General features: G+C 44.5%; 1 protein-coding gene across 1 annotated transcript; it reads right to left on the minus strand.

The window, feature by feature from the left end:
* Positions 1 to 318: 318 nt before the first annotated feature.
* On the minus strand, positions 319 to 16833 carry LOC144159396 (uncharacterized). Its single transcript, XM_077690851.1, has 14 exons — positions 16627 to 16833; positions 16433 to 16477; positions 16232 to 16351; positions 15919 to 15996; positions 15719 to 15800; positions 10503 to 10595; positions 10368 to 10398; positions 9523 to 9580; positions 7364 to 7686; positions 5951 to 6126; positions 4175 to 4269; positions 1233 to 1825; positions 605 to 657; positions 319 to 461 (listed from the first exon to the last, which is right to left on the minus strand). The coding sequence occupies exons 3-14, from the start codon at positions 16349 to 16351 to the stop codon at positions 412 to 414; spliced, it is 1752 nt and encodes a 583-aa protein (XP_077546977.1). The 5' UTR covers positions 16433 to 16477; positions 16627 to 16833; the 3' UTR covers positions 319 to 411.
* Positions 16834 to 16996: the final 163 nt, after the last annotated feature.

A 16996-nucleotide genomic window follows, 5' to 3' on the forward strand; every position in this document is an offset into this window, starting at 1 on the left:
GTTGCATTGTTGAAAGATATACTGCAGTCGGCTAGCCTTTTCTTAACTGGAGAGAGATTAATTGCTGATGGGGACCAATTATTGATCGCTAGATGAAGCTTACGCACCCTAAACAACATACGCCTAAACGCATTCAAAGTGAGATGTTTAAACATCGCAACTTCAAGATTTTGGTTGACGCACTTCATGGCAACTCTGTTTCTGCCACCGATTTGCGTCACTGCACCGTTTGGTACATAAACAATCACTGGAGTGCAACAAAAACCTACATGTGACCATTTTATCAGCTACGAGTGATGACAACCAGAGGCGTAAAAGTGGATTTAAGAAAATAACCTCCACTGAGGGGATTGTTTAATAATGACCATACTTTGAATCATCAGATACGAAAAAAAACAACGCGTTTAAGGTTCAATCCAGGTCGTCTGCGTGGACGACTTCGTGATTCTCCCAGTCTTCCACTGCGAAAAGAAGAATAGAAAACAAAACCTCTGAATAATTACACTGTCAAAAAAATTACCAAACATTGAATATGGTGATTCAGTACAGGTGGATTATAGACAGCAGGGGGTGAGGGGAGATGGAAAAAGAGAGAAAGACTTACTTTGGCACTCTCTTGAGCAGTAAAAGGCTGGTTCCATCTTTTTCTGGACACATCTGTTGGCAGATAAGAGGGAAATACAACACTCGGACTGAATCTTTTGCACGCACATGCTATGCATCAAAGGTGGTGTTCCAGAACAATGACGACTATGTACTGCCAACAGCTATGCAACAGAACATGCGCACATGAACGACACCATTATACCCCGAGAGGGGGCCAGTGTCTAGGCTTGGGAGAGCTCCATGCCACATTGCAAAGTTGTGGAACGTTACCGAGATAACAGGGCGTTTCATTCTCTGTTGAGCTTCACGAAAAGATGTGCAGCTCTAAACTTCCCTCATGGCAGAATATACGAGTTGGGCTATGCAGGAACCATTCTTTTAGGATTTGACACAATTTTGGTATCCCTTTTTATATTTGGGCACCACAATCTGAACCACCTAAAAAAAAAAAAAATACATTATCTGACGAAGTATTTAAACAAAACCAGAAAAGGAAAAAAAAATATATGGAGAATGAGAATGAGAGAGATGGCACAACGGTGCTCTGGATGCTCAGTTGACGCCATAGAATGCGTCAACTGAATGGAGAAATGCTTGGTTAAGTAACAAGACGACAGTGTACTCACAGCGAGCACTTCTTCAGCTTGACTCCGTCGCTTTTTCCACAATTGGCACACTTGCGCCCCTGCACCTTGGGAGCGGCGGCCGCAGACGAACCGTTTGCTGAGGACTTGTCCACCTTGGCAGCCTTTGGCTTCTGGCCCACCGGCGGCTGCTGCGGAGCGGGTGGCGTCCCTATGTTCAGCTTCAGCCGCTCAAGAGCGGCGGCGACCTCGGCACTTTTCTCCGCGCTGTCTTCCAGATTGATCGTCGGCCGCGCGGCACCGGCCTTCGCACTGTTGGGCTTGCTTGCGGCACCGCTCTTGCTTGTGACCTTCGGCTTGGCAGCATTGGGCGTACCGTTTGTGGCTTTCGCTTTGCCCGTGTTGGCAGTAGTCTCGTTTGCCGGCTTTGCCTTGCTCGCCTTAGCGGTTGTCCCGTTTGTGACGACGCCTGCTGGCGGAGGCATCTTGCGTGGCTGCCTTCTCGCCTTGCGTGGAGGGTTGACCCCCAATCCAGTCAGCCCGCCCCCAATGTTGATGTTGATGTGGATGCCGAAGTTTTTGCTAGCCATGCTCTCCTTGTACTTCTTTTCCGCCGCATTCAGCAAGGCCACCACCTGTTCGCAGAGGAGGGAAATGCAAAAGGGGGGAAACTTGTACGTTGCGATTATACAGCAGGAACGATTTGGGAAAAAAAAAAAAAAAAAACTAATCTGATAAACGTGCACGAAAAAAAAAAACAAAAAAAAAAGCTTGTTTTTACCATGGCCATTGATGGATGGCATCAAGAAAACGAAAAGCCCTCTTGCTTAAAGACAAACTTGACGTTCTGCAGGTAGTCAAGAAGGAACCGACATGGATTTTGAAGAAAAAAAATACGCTTCGCGAAAAAGTTTGGACTGAAACTGTCGATTTTGAACTCAATTGTAGAACCCAATTGAACTGGACGTTGTACTAAAGTACTGGAGCAACCTTTTTGGTGATCTGGATGGCCAAAATTGCGATCTCACAATTTGAGGAGGACAATATCATCCCACATCCCCGGAAGAAGCGCCAAACTTGTGCCGGATGTTCTTAAACCTTGAAAATGCCAAGTAAATTTATTTTGTGTTTGCACCGTGGCTTACACCTTTTTTTTTTGCAATGTTCAACAGCATGTTTTTGCAGTACAATAATGGCATGTTCAAGTTACACGCCTGCCGGCCACTGCGTTTTTTTCTCCGTGGTCCTTAAAAGAAATACAGAGTAGACCATTCATAACGTAACAGCTTATACTGCGGGACCAGGTATAACGCGGGTTTTAGCGGCCACTGATAGGCCTCCCATAGAAGTCGATGCATGAGCTTACCACTTATAATGCGGTTGCCCGAAGCGCAATACCGTTTACAGTGCGGTTCTGCTGATCGACCAGCACCGCTGAGGCAGCTGGGGCATCGTTTTAGGGAAGAAAGAATATTTCCCCACCTGCAATATTTTCCCAACTGCCTTCGGCATGGCGAAGGCCAGCTGGGGTGGGGGTGGGGAGAAAGAAAGGAAAATCCCACTTGCATTCTTACCACTAAATCCGGCGGCATCAGCTCGTGCAGACTAAGAAACCTAGACCTGCTCCTTCAAAACACAAACACAAAGTCAAAGCCACGCTTGCGGTTTGTCAAACATAGGGTGCCTCGATGAACGCGCGTGTCCAGGCACCCTGGTAGACCCTGCAGCAGCTTGTAAACCCCGCAGTAGTGTCTCATGTGGGAAAAGAAAGGCCAAATAAAGATCGCGCCACTATTTTTAAGAGGCCTTCACTCGAGTGATGATAAACAAAGAATGATTGAAAGGTAGATTGCGATTTGGTTGGATCCACGCATGTTTTGTTTATAGTAGCGCGTATTTTCGCGGCTTCCGCGACATACGTCATAAGCGGTTTACACTTTATAAGCCGGGTTCAGCTGTACCAAGCATCACCAAGTTTCCTGGCATGTGCTACATTTGCTTAGACTTGTCTCTCGTGTGCGTTACCTATTTGCAGAGTTTCCACTGCTTATACCTGTTCTTCACAGGCGTTTGGATGGACATTTCAGTCAGACGGCCTCCAAAATTTCAAATGCCATTCGAAATGAAAGGAGTTATGCCGACCTACGTGACAACTCTCAAAGGCAGTTGAAATTTTCCACATTCAACCGACACGTTTCGGTGTTGGTGTTGAACACGTTTCGGTGTTCGGTGTTGGTATTAAAGGGGTGGGCCCAGTTTCGTTCTCATAATATAACGAAAAGCAAAATTTTAGAGTTAAAATGGGCCAAACAATGATTATTAGTGATAAAATTGATAACCTACAAACATGCACAGAACATGCAGTTTCTCTTCCTTTTTTTTTTTTGCACCGCAAGTGTTGACATTACCACATTACCTTGTAATCATACAGCAAGTGATAGAAAACAAAAACAAGCGGGAAATTAGTAAGATTGTGCATTTTAAAACAAAGTTTTACTTATTTTAGAGTTAAAATGGGCCAAACAACAATTGTTAGAGATAAAATTGATAAGAACCTACAAACACGCACAGAACGTACAGTTTCTCTTTTTTTCTTTTTGCACCGCAAGTGTTGACATTACCACATTACTTTGCAATCATACAGCGAGTGATAGAAAACAAAAACAAGCGGGAAATTATTAAGATAGTGCACTTTAAAAGTGAAGTTTTACTTATTAGTAATTGTTCTTGTAATCACGGCATGCAGAAACTGCACCGGAGTACAAGCGTTCGCGTTTAAAAAAGGCCTTCGAGAACCTCAAAGGTTGTTGGCGGTGCTCCTTTGACTGAAATGGCACTCCATCCCAATGCCTTTGAAAAACGTCGTGTAGTAGCACAAAGGCGCCATTCAAGTCAAATGACATTCGGTTCAGAGGCCCTCGAAAACGCCTGCGTAGCGGGGGTATTAGTTCGGTGTGCTGCTTGTTGTAGTGGCCACCACTCACCCTGGGCTGGCACCAAAAGGCATGGTCGGAGTGGACGTGTTCGGGATCATCAGGGTCGAACTCGTCGTCGCCCGAGAGGGCGAACGAATCATCCGCTGCACACAGCAAGAAAGGGGAAACATTCATCGGGAGTACAAGACGCTGATTCAGGAATTGGACAATCTCGGGAATTGGGCCAGCAGCCGTAAAGACCGCGTTGACACCGTGCAACTAAAGATCACCTCCTTTCCCTTACAGTGAATTTTTTGGATGGGCAACTACATGTGACTTTCTTGTTGCACCTTAAACAGAAACACCTGCAAATAAGATGCAGCCCTCTACAATTTGTTTGACTGCTGTTTGTACGTTTCCTACTTTATAGTTGCAGCATTGTGTGAAACGCCGTCGCAGAGGTGCATGCAACGTGGCTGAGCCACCAAGGAATAAGCTCCTTGTGGCAAAGTCTACTGCATTCCTATAATTAGTATTACTGAATAGTCACAAAACGTGAACACATCACACTATAAAGGGAATTATAACAAAGGCATGCAGTTTCGCTTCAATTGAACAATACGGTAGCCCGCACTTTACTACTACAATTTTTTATTAAAGGAAAACGTTGCTGTTTCTCGACTTGTAACTTTTCTTTTTATGCAACACATTGTCAAGAACAAACACTTTGCCCGAAAAACCCTGACAGATATATTTTAATTGCGTCACATTTTGGTCTCACAAACTTGTACCGAGATTATGCAAAATGGCAACACTATTCCCAATCGCATAAACAAAGAAATGGACCCTATTCCTCAACATCAGCCCTCAGCATTCCCGATTGTTCTCAAAGTACGAGGCTGCAAGTTCACTTAAAGCGGCGGTGAAGGCAAAACAAGTTTGATTCATTATATATATATAAAAAAAAAACTTTTGTTTTGATGATAATGATCCTAATTTTATCGCAAACTTTGAACAAATAATTGATATTGAAGAAAACAGATAAGGTAGTGGTGACTCCCCAGACACCGCTTGTAGATTTATCCCCGAGGTCACAGAATTTTGTTTGCGTGATTGGCGGTCGTCGACCAAAGCCACCGCCAAAAAACATGACTGGGCGATTATAGTGGGGCCTCTATAGTTCATTCCACAAGCTAGGTACAGCACTGTTTAAGGCTACATTGTTGTCAACAGTGCGCCCACTGAGGGCGCCTAACTCGCCGTGAAGGGGGTCCTGAAAGGACATTTCCCTCTCCCCTCTCGGCAAGTGGAACTGCAGGGCCCCGGCGCCTTTTGTCGCTTCCTTCGCGGTGAGTTAGGTGCCCTGAGGGGGAGGAGGAGGGGGGGGGGGGGGGGGGGCTGTTGACAACAATGTAGCCTCCACAGTGCTGCACCTAGCTTGTGGAATGGACTATAGTTCCATTTGATCAAATCACTTACCATAATAAGTCACTCCGCCTATGTTATGTCACCGTAACGCAAAAGTCTAAAAGTTTTAATTTGGGAAGGGGGGGGGGGGGATAGAGAGAGGGTCTAGAAAAGGTCTTTATTGGCTGGAATGCAACTTAGCGAGTTACCAAAGGCTAGTCCATTCAAACTGTAACAAACTTGCATTTTGTCTTCAAGACCCCTCAAAACACAGCTTCTCAAAGTCTGCCCAGATCAGCAGAAATTCAGCACTGTGGTTGGAGAACCCATTACACTACGCGACACCCCGGGCTTTAACACAAAAAGGTCAAAATCAGCCACCTCACTTAACGACTGAGGCTGCAGGGGAGGAAATGAAAAGAAGGCATTCCGTCTCACAACAGTCGCTCCATTCGTAGTCGCTAGCTGCCAGGCAGTCGATGCAGAACTCCTCAAGATGGTATGGAGCCGTAAGATCAAGCTGCTCGCACACCCCGAACAGAATGTCCGTCCAAAATTTGACGCCGTGAGCCGCGACGCCCTCATCCGAGTCTTCGCCGTCTCTGTAGTCACCCCTGCATGGCGAGAGAAAAACGAATCAAACACGCAATGAAAAGTCATGTGGTAGCTACAGAAAACCACCCCTAGCCCCACACGCTGCATGTACTCAGCTCATTTACACCGAGCGAGGAAAAGTAGCGTAAGCAATTCTTAAAGGACATGCACTACGATGTGTCGACACCATAAGTGCAACACGAGACGATGTGGTGATGCATTCTGACCCGCTCGCGTGCCCCTGTTTATTTAGATAGATTGTGGCATTTAAAGTGCTGAAGCTACTCCTGGGCTGTGAGGCGTGCCGTAGTGGAGGGCTCTGGATTAATTCTGACTACCCGGGGTTCTTTAACAGGTGCGGAAATCCCAACACGTGGGCGTTTTTGCTTTTCACCGCCACCAGAAAAGTAGTTGGCGTGGCCAAGATTGAACACGCGTCCTTACGCTCACCAGCATCGCGGCGGGTGCCCCTCCCTATTTTGTTGCCAACTGTGCAAGGACAACCGGAAGTCAGCATCACGGATTGAGTTTAAGGCCCGTTCACACTTGCAACTGGAGCAACCAAAAGCGACGAAAGCGACACGACTTCTGTCACTCGTGCCACCAGCATCGCTTTCGTCACACGCAAAAGCGATTGGTCTTGATTAATTTTTTTTCGTCAATGCCGTGGCGCTGTCGCTCTTGACGTGGAAGGAGGAAGCAAGAATTCCCAAGCCATATCCTGACATTGCAAAACTGGGTACTGCGCTGTCGAAACTTAAACTCCCATGAAGTCACTATCCTAGTGAGACGACAATAAAAGCAAAAGTATGCCGTCGTCGTCGTCGCTCGTGTTGCGTGCAAACGTGAACACCGAGTGTGGCAGTCGCTCCAGTCGCATTGCTTGCTTTTGTCACTCCAGTTGCAAGTGTGAACGGGCTTTTACAGGGACAAGGAGAAGGTGTTACCTCCATTCCAAGAGGTGAAAAGTTACACGGTAAATGGGGAATAAAAAAATGCACTCTCGTGTCATCATCAGGGAGTGAATTTACACAAACCACAAAGAGTTATGTTATGGAGTAAATGAGGAGTAAAATGTGCACCCTTCTGTCAGCATCAGGGAGTAAATTTACACTAACAGACTACAGTTACAGGGTGGATGAGGAATGATAATGTCAGCACGAGGGAGTTAATTTACACAGACAAGGATCCGTTTTCACAATCACAGTTATGAAGCAGATCCATGGCGTAAAAATGAACAGTTACAGGGCGACTTACAGATGGAAGTCCCCACCGTGCTCCGCCAGGGCCTTGGTCAGGTAGTCTACCGTGTCGGCGAACTCGGTCGCACGGTCCGGTGCCTTGAGCATCACCTCTTGCACCTCCGGATATTCGGGCGTGTCCCATCCCCCACAGTTATCGTCGAGAAACTTGAACACTGTCTTTTGCGGGCAGAAGTCGGAGGGGTAGGACCAGTAGGGCTCTTTGTGGAACTTGGTCACAAAGTGCTTGAGCGAGCAGTCTGGCGTCTGCACCCATTCCTTAAGGACGGCCACCACTCCCGCCGCAAAGCGAGCGTACAGCGGGGCCGTCAGGTTAGCCTGCACACAAAGAGTCAAGACGCAGGGTGCAAAAGATTACGCCATTGGTTACTCCCCATTAAAGGCGTTTTTTTCTCGTCTCTGGGTTTCCCACCAGAATTCGCCATAGCTCATCGCTTCACCAGTGCACCCAGGTCCAACATCTTTCCAGAAATGCTCTGCGAGCCCCTTAGCCATAGTTTCAACATTGCTCTATCTATAGCTTATTGCAATTCTAAGCTCGGCATGGTGCACACTGGAATTACATGTCCTCTTATCACCAAAGCGCAACACCAGGTTTAACATGTGCCTTCTGGCAGTTTGGCTGGCAGCAGTGCACTCCACCACATGGCTCTGTGCATGCCCAGGCGAAAGTGCTGAGTGCTCGTGAGCATGAGCCTTGCGGCAACCATCGAGTGTTCCAGGCTCGTGCAGTGGCTTTAGGGGAGGGGAAAAAAAAAAAAAAAGAGAACATGAAAACTTTGAGGAGGGCCTCGCGTTGTCTAGCAACTAACAACGGAACCTTGACTCGACTCCAGCACGCGGTGTGAACATACGCGCCGCCCCTGCATCCCTAGCTGTTGTCAAGCTCTACCATGCATGTAATGCTTGGCATGAGGAACACGGCGATGTCGATGCATATGACTACCGTAAAATCCCGAGAGATAGCCCACCTAAGATCGAGAGCAAATCGAGTGAAAATATGACGTGGGCTAACTTTCGGCGTGCAGTAAAAAAAGATGAGAAATGTATCCAAAGAGCGAACACACGTTTATTAGCACTGTATTCATTCGTCGTCAAAACCGCCGAACGAACAGTCGCTCTCACTGTCAAACAAAAGGTCGACCACCTCCTCACACACGGAGTTGGACGCGGTTGGCAGGCAGCAGAAGGAGGGATCGCCGAAACGAGCCACTCATGAAGCTCTGAGTCTTCTTATCCATCGAGGGCTGTTGATATACCGCACCTTTTCAGGTTCCTGTGACCTGTTATCTCACCCTACCCATGCTAGCTAACCTCGTTTCCCCAAACGTCATCCCCAGCTGGGATGATGCTATTGTCAGGGGTGGGTTATCTTTCGGGGGTGGGGCATCTCTCGGGATTTTACGGTATGGCTATGACTACTACTAGCACAGTGCAAAGCAACGACGGAACATGTAAATGAACAATTTCAAACTTGTACAAATGCCTGGTGATGTGTCCTTCAGTGCTCATGTAGTAAGAAATCCTGGTGCAGCTTCGCTATGGCTCAAGACTTGCACGACTTAGTGCAAGCTTCGCCAGTTTTTTACTTTGGGTTTGAATTTTTTCCTGAGCGCGCCGCGTGCTTAAAGCCATATAACACGTCGTAGCCAATGGGAATGCTCTTGCTACCATGCAGTTGTTCTTCTGCCCCACGAACAACCTAAGCACAACATATTATTGTTTCTTGCTTCTGCGCATTTTCTTGAATATGGCGACTCTTTCGCATTTACCTCAACGAACCGGTACATCTAACCTGGCAAGCACCACAAGCTCATGCCTACAATGCTCTGCTTGATGCAACACCCCAGCCAAAATATTGCGTCTGCCTATGTTATACACAGTCAAATCCTCATCTGGAGATCTCATGATATCTTTCGAGCATGCACAAACGCGACTCTGCTGGCACTGCTCCAACGCAGCCTTCAGCCAGCACTGTTGGTGAACAGGAGGTCAACGCTGCTTCTGGCACCTCGCAGTGACGACCAGTAGTTTGAGCCCAATCCCTCTGCCAAAATGTTTGCCCTCTAGAGGCTTGCGGCAATGTTCCAGAGGAATGACCGAATCATTACGCATGCATCAACCCAGAAGGCAGTCAGACACTCTGTTGCTCACCTGTAACTGAGTCTTAACTGTGGACGTGGGGGGGCCAAACACGGTCCTATAAAAATCTCTGGAAAAGAAAGTAAAATACCGGCACGCTTAAAAAAATCTCTTGAAACTGCTTTTAGTGTGACAGCATCTATGAACGAAGAATAAATTGCAGTTCAGTTTCCAAAGCCAGGTTGGAAGAACTGAGAGTATTTTTACTCCCATCCTGTGGCTTCGCTAACACGGCGGCCTATTACTGAGCAGTTGCCCCTTAATAAGTGTCCTCGATTTTTACCCTCACTGAAACACAGTTGTGTCAACCCAACGCTCTTTTCAATATTCAAACATGCTCGTACATTAGTCGCAGGCATGGCTACTGTAGTGCCCCAAGTACACCAAGGAACAAGAGTGTTTTGGTATATATCTAAGGGGACCCACCTGATCACGTTCCCGTGGCACCTTCCAATTCATGACCCACGGGCTACATTGCGCACCAATGCGGAAAGTTTTACAAATACATAAAAATGTGCACAACGGCCTAGTTTGCTTCTTTTAGAAATATAGCACACCTTTATACTGAAATAAAAAGCAAACAAGAAATTAATTTTGGTTTACCTAGGTTTCATCAGATGGCGCTAGTGGTATACCATGCGCAAGGTTCTTTTTTTTTATATTAGTCCAGAAGTGACACATTTCTAAAAGAAGCAGACTAGGCCGTTGTGCACATTTTTATGCATTTGTAGGATTTTCGTATTAGTGCACAGTGGTTTTTAATTTAGGTTCATGAAGTTGTAAGTAGCTTAGCAATGCTAACAGGCGACACACTGCTTCAGTGTTGTCACTTCTGTAGTCTCGAAGATAACACTTACCTTGTGCACTTATTGAAGAATGGGTCGTTCGCTGCACATTGGAAAAATAGAAGCACAGGAAAGCAATGCTCAGTCAACGCTGTCTGAAGGAAAGCTTAAAAATCGATGGCATCGAGCAGGAAAGACAATACTCACATATAGGCCTCATTCCAACATTGGCAATCATATCTCTATTCGCCGTAACATTTATACTTGCGAGCAGAAATTCTTTAGCCTTTCCAAAGCTTTCTGCAATGACAGGAGAGAGAGAGAGAGAAAAGCGAAGGTTTCAAAATGCAGACATAAAATCTTCCCGGCAGGACTGTCTTCGCTTTTTAACTCTTTCGTTACGGCGGAAAAACGGCCGCTTCCACAAAACTATTTTTTCTCTTGAGCTAGTGGACACATTTAGCATTGCTATGCATGTAATTGTAGCTTATAGATTGCTCTTACAAACACATACCAGCAGTTTTGTAAAGGTACAATTACTTAGTTTATTAGTCAAATAATCAGAAAGAAATGCACAAAAACGTATACATGCAACATATATAATAAGCCTAAAAATTATTTTAGGAATTGTAGGATATACATATTGTTCCTACATTTCTTGGCTATGATTCAGTATATATCAACGCTGTACACCAAGTTTTGTATTTTTGTGGGCCCGTCAAACTAGCGGAACTGACCGCTGTGCCATTCCTCGAAGCCACTAGAGTGTAAGTCGGTCATGCATCTAAGCACACCTTTTTGTGCTCTGACACAAAATCCTTTTCACTTTAGTGATAAAAAACCAGAAAAAAAATCCAGCGCTCTTGAGAAGTGTCGCCCATCGTTCGTAGCGGTAATCTGACACGAGTGCCAGGCTATCATGAAGGTGATAACGCGATATGACGCCGCGCATTTGGCAAAATATCCCTACCGTACGTCGTCCAGACCCTACAAATCAATGTGTAAAGACGCAGTCGTCAGATAGGAAGCCCCTTTTGTTTATAATTACAGCTCAAATACAGCGGACGCTATTTTCACACAACTCGCCACTACCGCGGGTTCAAATTTCACTCTTGGCGCGGTCCCTGCACGCGAAATATCAACAAAACATAGTAAAATCGAAAAATGAGTTGTCAATAAATACGCCAGATGGCGGTAGTTGTCCGACAGGCTCCGTGTTTAGCTTTCGCGGGACGTTTGAAATCATCAGACATCGGCATCCGATGGCCTATGGCGCCGTACTGAAAGAGTTAACACAAGCACCATCAATAGTGAATGAACACGTAATGAACCATCCCTAACACTGTTTACTTGATGAAAGATTGTTTCAGCGACCAGTGGAGATGCAAACGCTAATGCACACATGTACCAATTGCTGTTCTTGCTAGATATCCTTTTGTAGAATTCAGGACGGAAAAAAAAAAAAAAAAATGCTTTGGCGTTAACTTGTTTGTCACTGCACAACTTTGATGCAATATTTTTTCAACCAAAATGGGGAGACGTCCCTACATGAAAAAGTCTGCACACATCAAAGTAGTCCTAATTTAATGATCTACCCGCCGCGGTGGCTCAGTGGCTGAGGCATTTTTCGCTGCTAAGCACAAGGACGCGGGTTCGATTCTCGGCCACGGCAGCCGCTTTTCTGATGGAGGCAAAAAGCAAAAACGCCTGTGTGTAAGAGATTTCGGCACACATTAAAGATCCCCAAGTGGTCAAAATTAATCCCTCTACTATGGTACGCCTCATCGCCTGCGTTGCGTCGGCGTGTTAAACCCTACAATCAATCAATTTAATGATCTCTATGGCATTATCTGCTCGTGTAGGTAATTTTTATTTTAGACTTAGTTTTTCAGAATACAAACAGAATCGCTAGGACGTCATTCACCAGGAGAAAAAAAAAGGGGGCATAGGGATTCACTCATTCTGAATGAAGCAATGGCCTTGGCTGTGGAACTTATACACAAACAACACAATCAGACAAACTTTTCTTTCCATCAAAACGCGCAACAAAGGTCAAGTAAATTAAGTTTGCCCAATAAAGCACTAAAGCTGCTAGCTGTGCCCTATGTACTTGGCACCCGTTGCAAAGCATTTAACCTCATCTTATTCACCAATCCCCCCCTGGTCATGCAGTTTTTATCTGAACATCACCGTCCATCCTCCCTCAAGAAATGATGGCATCGCAGCAAATATGTTAAGACAAAATTTTTGGCCAGCAACAATCATCTGCATGCAGAAAAGACACTGCAGCAATCATTGTTTGTGCCCACAGAAGAAATTCAAATAACAATAATCTAATGAACGATGAAAGTGGAATTTTCGATTAGTCACTGAAAAAAAAAAAAAAAAAGAAAGATTGGTAAAATAAGTTGACAATATAGTGTGCAGACCTCTATAATTCCTTTCATGCCACAAGTCTTGCAACAAAGCCGCCATACAAGCGACAAGCATGGAGAATTCACTGTAATGTTCTATGTCTATGGAGGCCCGCTTAAGAAAAACGGCAATAGGTGTGGTGGCTTTGGGAGGATTTGCCGTGTTGTATTGTGTAGGCCACAACAATCCTCAATAAATGCCATATTTACCTCTTATACCCCGCTACACTAGCGTCCGAATGTCATTTGAACCAAATGTCATTTGACTCAAATGCCAAGTTGTGCTGCTATACTAGATGTTGAAATGCCATTCGGCTCAAATGAGCACCGAGAGAGACATTTGGGATTTTAAATGCCATTTCTAGCACTCTCGCGCACAGCGTTCCAAGTCAGCATAAACAAATACATTACTGGCGTACTTAAAACGAGCAAAATATTCTTAATTGTGGGACTGTTTACTTCTCGTTCACTTAAGGTAGGTCGACACCTTCAAAAATGCATTTTTTGAAAAAAAAATGACTTTTTTTAAATTTTGCAATTTCAACATCTTTGTCTATTGAAGAATATTTAGAAAAAAAATTGTGCTGTTATCTTAATCGGTTCAAAAGTTATGACCATTTTTAAACCCCGCCGAGACGCATCCGAAACCGAAACTGAAGGTTTCCGATTACGCAGTATCTGCCATGTCGTCCTAAATGTTTCTTCGTATATACGCTACATAATGCCAATTTATTTAGCTACATTCTAAGCTTTTGGACACATTTCAGGATATTGTACATTTGATTTATTTCAAAATTTTCACTAAGGGGCAATGGGTGGCACACTCGTGTTCACGTTGCGCGCATTTGCATTGCCTTGCGTTCGTGTCTGGTTGTCCGTGCTTTTTCGTATGCCGTTTTAACCTCACAGATTTAGTTCTAGCCTCGCAAGGAGACCATTATAGTACTTTAAAATCTGCAGTTACAGTTATAGTACGAGGACGGCGTGCCTGACCAGTGACTGTCACCCTAAGACGAAGGCTGCATGTGAGTCAACTGTAAGACACGAAACAGGCAAAAAAAATGTGTGCACCTCAGCTCGGTCAAACGGAGATCGTGCCGGTTACAAGGAGGGTGCAAGCTATCAGCCTGGCGGATTTTAGGCGCATTGACTGTTTCTTATCATACGTACAATAGGTCTGAACCTTCAAAGCCATTTTTCTCAAAACTTGATTTTTTGCAACCATTAGTTACGCGAACAGTGATAACTTTGCTTCTAGAAATTATTTTTTTACGAAACTTTCTGTGCTGTTTATTTATATATAGAGCTATGCAATAAAGCAGAATGACTGAAAACTATTGGTAACTTTTTATATTATGGCAAGTTGTGTGAAACCCAAACAAGCCGGATATCAAATTTTTGAGTCTTTTTATGATTACGCAACTTAGCTTAAAGATGTGATATTCGTGGAGGTTAGTTGCACAGGTTATTGTCTTCATTATGTTCCTGCCAAGTTGTGGTTGAATCGAACCAACCATTTTGTACTTATGACTGTTCGCGCAACATGCATATTTTGGCGCATTTTAATTTATATAAATTTTTTGTTAGACATTTTTAGCAATTTTATCTATTTAAAGTTTCTAACTGTATAAGCTTTACAAGCCAAAAATATAATTGTAACGTTTGGGCTACACCTGTCAATTTTTTTTTCGAAGGTGTCGACCTACCTTAAATCGTGATATCAAGATGTAATGATTCCATACTCTCAGCACCAGTGCGAGCAAGCAACGAACCAGTGTGGCCAGACAGCACAAAAAACCTCGATTGGGATTCAGAATTAAGCAAAAACCGTGTGTCAAAGTTTACGTTATTGGTAATTTCATATCATTTTAATACGAAAGACTGCCGCTAAATTTGATTGTTGCATTATTGTGTAAAACCAGAATTCAACAGCAGCAGCGCCATGCAGCACGGCGAGCGAATGCTAAAGCTTTTAAATGCCGCTGAAACTGTAGTGTAGCACGGCGGATTCAGAATGGCATTCAAAGCACCTCATTTGAGTCAAATGACATTTGGTTCAAATGACATTCAGACGCAAGTGTAGCAGACTAACATTTAAATTGTTATCTAGTATCTTTTTAAACAAGAAGCATACAGTTGTGTCTCTTGAGAACCTGCGGGATTGCAGTGAATGTTCGATGCACAAAATAAAATATAAACTGTGCCAAGGCTTGAATAGGCAGGCTTCAATTGTGACATTACAGCTGTGACAGTTCCAGGCTTTGAACATACAATATTAATCAGAGACCTTTGCAGAATGACCTCTTCAATGAACTATTTTTCTTCACCACCAGGACATAAAGGTCTGCTGAATTATTCAAGAGGTCTCAACCTGCTGTTTTTTTTTATCAACACTTAGGGCCACCCCAACAGCAGTTACTGGGAATTTTCACTGCGGAATTGTGCATTTTATTTCAAGTTAAACCTTCCTTTGTCAGTGCGTCGGATGTTAACGATACCACCTACAACACTTCAAGAGTTCGTAATACTATGCAAGCTTCCAGGGAATGTCGAAATCTTATCAACAGGCCCCAACAATTCCAGCTGCAGCCCTTCTAATCAGGAAGATAGCAGTGAAGAAGATAAGAAATGCAGTGGAGATGCACATTCTAAGAGTAGGCTACCTCGTTAAGCGTCAGGACGTTCTATGCTGAATTGTATAGCAACCCTCAACATGCGTGAAACTGAACAGTAAAAGGGTTGAAAGTTGGGATAGTTGGACACTATTCATCATAAAAACAACAGACTCCAAACTAGGCAGTGTGTTCTCTCGTGAGTTTGTGCGCTGTTGTTCTTAAAAACACTCGAACTGCTTGAGCCATTGTAAAGCGCCATGCCAATAGAGTTGCATACTGAATCCTACGGCAACTCTCAAAATGCATAAAACTAAACAGTGCATGGCTCTTAAACATTTTTAAAAACAGGCAAGCTACTCGAGCCAAGATGACAGGACCTTAATTTTCGACATACCTTGAGTAAAACTGGAACAGATATTTACGTAAGCGCAATCTATCACCAGCTCGAAGAGCTCCATCGGGGCGCCAAGTCTTTCCTGGATAAAGACATAAATAAATAAATAAATAAATTAACGGGCGTTGGGGGTTACAAGTTCACAGACAAGTTTTAAAAGTTTAGACATGAGTTTAAAAGACAACGACAATACTACTTACCAGGCATTCTTCCGTGAAAATATTTTTTCGGACGTATTCTCGTAAACTTACGACCATCCGCACCCAATAGTTACGAGTCTGAAAGGAAAACAAGGAGAGGGGGGTTATAACAAGCAACAAAGGCATGGAGGTCACCAAGCTTTTAAATACCAAATTAAAGCAAGCAAGTCCATGAGCCAACAGGTTCGCAAGCGCTCGATAAAAAAGGAAAAAAAACTTTTCAAATGAAGCCAAAAAGAAAGTGCATATGGTCGAAACGACCGTTTAGACACCGTTGTTCAAAAGTACGCGCGCGCGCGCGCAAAACACACACCTGTTCATGCCACATACACTTGAAGGTGTCCATGTGACTATGTAAATAATCGCTGTCTTCGGGGCATACTTCACGGCTAAAGATGCCATTGGCGGAGGCGTCGAACTTTATCCACCGCATCTGGAAGCACACAAAGCGATTGCAGATAGTTCGTACAATAAAAATCTGCTGACACGAGCGTGGTGGTAACGCCATACGTACCGCGTTTATACGACCGACGAATGTACACGGTCCTCGGTAGAGTTCCTTGGGAAACAAAACCAGAAAATCGGTAAAAATAGCGCGGGAACGGTGGCCCGCGTATTAGGCTACCGGAGATACCATGCGGACTACGGAGACCCGCGGCATCGCCCGCGGTAACCGTTACCGCTGTGAAGAAAAACAACTCAACTTACGGCTCAGCAGACCTATGTTCGGTGACTGTGGATGCACATTACGAAACGCGTAGCTTTTTGCGGTGTGACAAGGCGAATTTGGCAGATTACTAAATCAAACACATTTGATACCAAGGACTTCTGAACGATTCGAATCAACACGTTGTTGCCTACAAGCTACAAGTCCAACAAGGCTATTTGTCTATTTGTCGCTTCCGCCCCCTCGTATCGGTCGCACATACTCGATTTATAGTGCTCGTGTAGTAGCCTGCTATGCCTTCTATTTTTTTCTTCAGATGGCACTAGTAGTTCACAAGTATGGTCTTGGTGTTAAAAATTACTTGTTTTTATTATTAGCAAGCCAATATTTTTAAAAAGTTTGGCTTTGATG

Source organism: Haemaphysalis longicornis, unplaced genomic scaffold, assembly GCF_048455015.1.
Source record: "Haemaphysalis longicornis isolate Haplotype H1 unplaced genomic scaffold, Haemaphysalis longicornis Haplotype H1 scaffold_10, whole genome shotgun sequence".
Classification (NCBI taxonomy): Eukaryota; Metazoa; Arthropoda; class Arachnida; order Ixodida; family Ixodidae; genus Haemaphysalis; species Haemaphysalis longicornis.

What these genes read in the sequence shown, in the direction of transcription:
- LOC144159396 (XM_077690851.1), bottom strand. Translation starts at nt 16,351, where the DNA reads ATGCGGTGGATAAAGTTCGACGCCTCCGCCAATGGCATCTTTAGCCGT. An exon ending in TTCTTCAATAAGTGCACAAG is followed by an intron (nt 9,581 to 10,367) that starts GTAAGTGTTATC and finishes TTTCTTTTCCAG; the next exon opens with AGATTTTTATAGGACCGTGT. An exon ending in CAGTTAAGACTCAGTTACAG is followed by an intron (nt 7,687 to 9,522) that starts GTGAGCAACAGA and finishes CTTTGTGTGCAG; the next exon opens with GCTAACCTGACGGCCCCGCT.